At 48.3% G+C, this 1,487-nt stretch overlaps 1 protein-coding gene across 1 annotated transcript; it reads right to left on the bottom strand.

The window, feature by feature from the left end:
- Positions 1-986: 986 nt before the first annotated feature.
- Pmar_PMAR021916 (hypothetical protein) lies at positions 987-1,193 on the bottom strand (the record flags this gene model as incomplete). Its single annotated transcript, XM_002785358.1, has 1 exon — positions 987-1,193. The coding sequence occupies one exon, from the start codon at positions 1,191-1,193 to the stop codon at positions 987-989; it is 207 nt and encodes a 68-aa protein (XP_002785404.1).
- Positions 1,194-1,487: the final 294 nt, after the last annotated feature.

The following is a 1,487-nucleotide window of genomic DNA, read 5'->3' as shown; positions in this document are numbered from 1 at the left end:
TCTGTCACAGAGTCTCTGTGCACCACCTCCGTCTTAGGCGTTCTTCAAGATCAATGAAGATGACCTGCGACAACTGCTAGATTCTAGCAGCTAGAAGCTATGATGATCACTATGGCGTATTTCAGGTGGTTCTTGATAGAGAAGCCTCGGAACCCTGAGTCTCTGATTTTCGACACATTCCGATACCACCTTGAGCAGTATGCAGATGCTAGAGAACGATAGCATTCCAACGCGGCATCCATGGCTACCAGATATCGAGATAGGCGCAAAGAGCGTTAGAATGAAGTGAGTTCTGAGTTTGGGGCCGTCGGCTCTCGGCGAGAGCATTCACACGAGCTGTAGTAAGGGCCTTACTGCAAGGCACAAAGAGCAGCGAATGCCCAGTGATACCAGCAAGACCAGCCTCTCCAGTGCCGCACAATGATCCCAGGAATATCCCAGTAATCGACGAAGTGAGATGTGGTCTCTGCACCCAGCTCCGGAAGCGTAAGTATCGATTTGCTGGGGACTAAGCGTTCTTGCTCTAACGACCGAAAACGAGAATCATACCACACAACCGAGAGAAACTCGCATTCAAATAATACACGCATTGTATAGACAGCCATAACGCAACACGGCCCGTACAGATGAGTACGCCTTAACCCAGTCATGTTACATATCTATTACTCTCCGCCCGATAAATCAAGCACTTCAGAGGCACCCAGTGTATGCGAAAAAACAAGCCATTACCGCTCATACTGCTGAATACCTGCAAAACTGCTCGGAGCGCAAGGATCAGCGATCAAGTGCTCCATAGGACGTGAATCTCTAGACTGTGACATGTGACACTACCTTGTACACGTCATCTCAATGAGCCTAAACCTGTGTTTATATAATCCTGCAGTCTGTGGGCCGCAATTATCGTGACAAGAATCACCGTAGCCACCACAAGCACCTATAAGGGTATAGTTCCAGAAGACAGCACTAAATCGGACAGTGATATGTACTTACACACCAGGACCGATCGCTGATGCTATGTCCGAATCGAGCAGCTTTCTCCAGCTCATGAACAGTCTCTGGGGACAGTACTCATAGTTCAATGAGAACCTCGTCATCTCACCCTTGCTGTCTCTAACAGTAGTATCAACACTATTCTCAACACTTGATATTTGTTGGCCTTGATCCGATACCATAACGGCCAAGTCGCGGAACATATCCGACACTTGTTGCACCTTAGACAGCGATATACTCATCTGCGGACCCGTACATGTCCTCACCTGCTCGTGAATCCGAGATATACCCGTATGACGTTCATGCACAATATGCTCGTCGATGAAGGCGTGCGAACCACCACTCTGAGCCTCACAAAATCAAGTCTAAATACTCTAAGCATGAACTCTACTTCGCGGTGCTCTAGCTCTTGGGCGAGTAAGCCATGACTTTCCTCATAAGCATGTTCGTCCATCACACAATCGTATCGTCCAACTGGCGGAGAATATCGCGCAAGA

This window comes from Perkinsus marinus (genome assembly GCF_000006405.1).
Source record: "Perkinsus marinus ATCC 50983 genomic scaffold scf_1104296932894, whole genome shotgun sequence".
Classification (NCBI taxonomy): domain Eukaryota; phylum Perkinsozoa; order Perkinsida; family Perkinsidae; genus Perkinsus; species Perkinsus marinus.
Note: the sequence above shows the minus strand (reverse complement) of the source record. Positions and strands in the feature narration are given on the sequence as shown.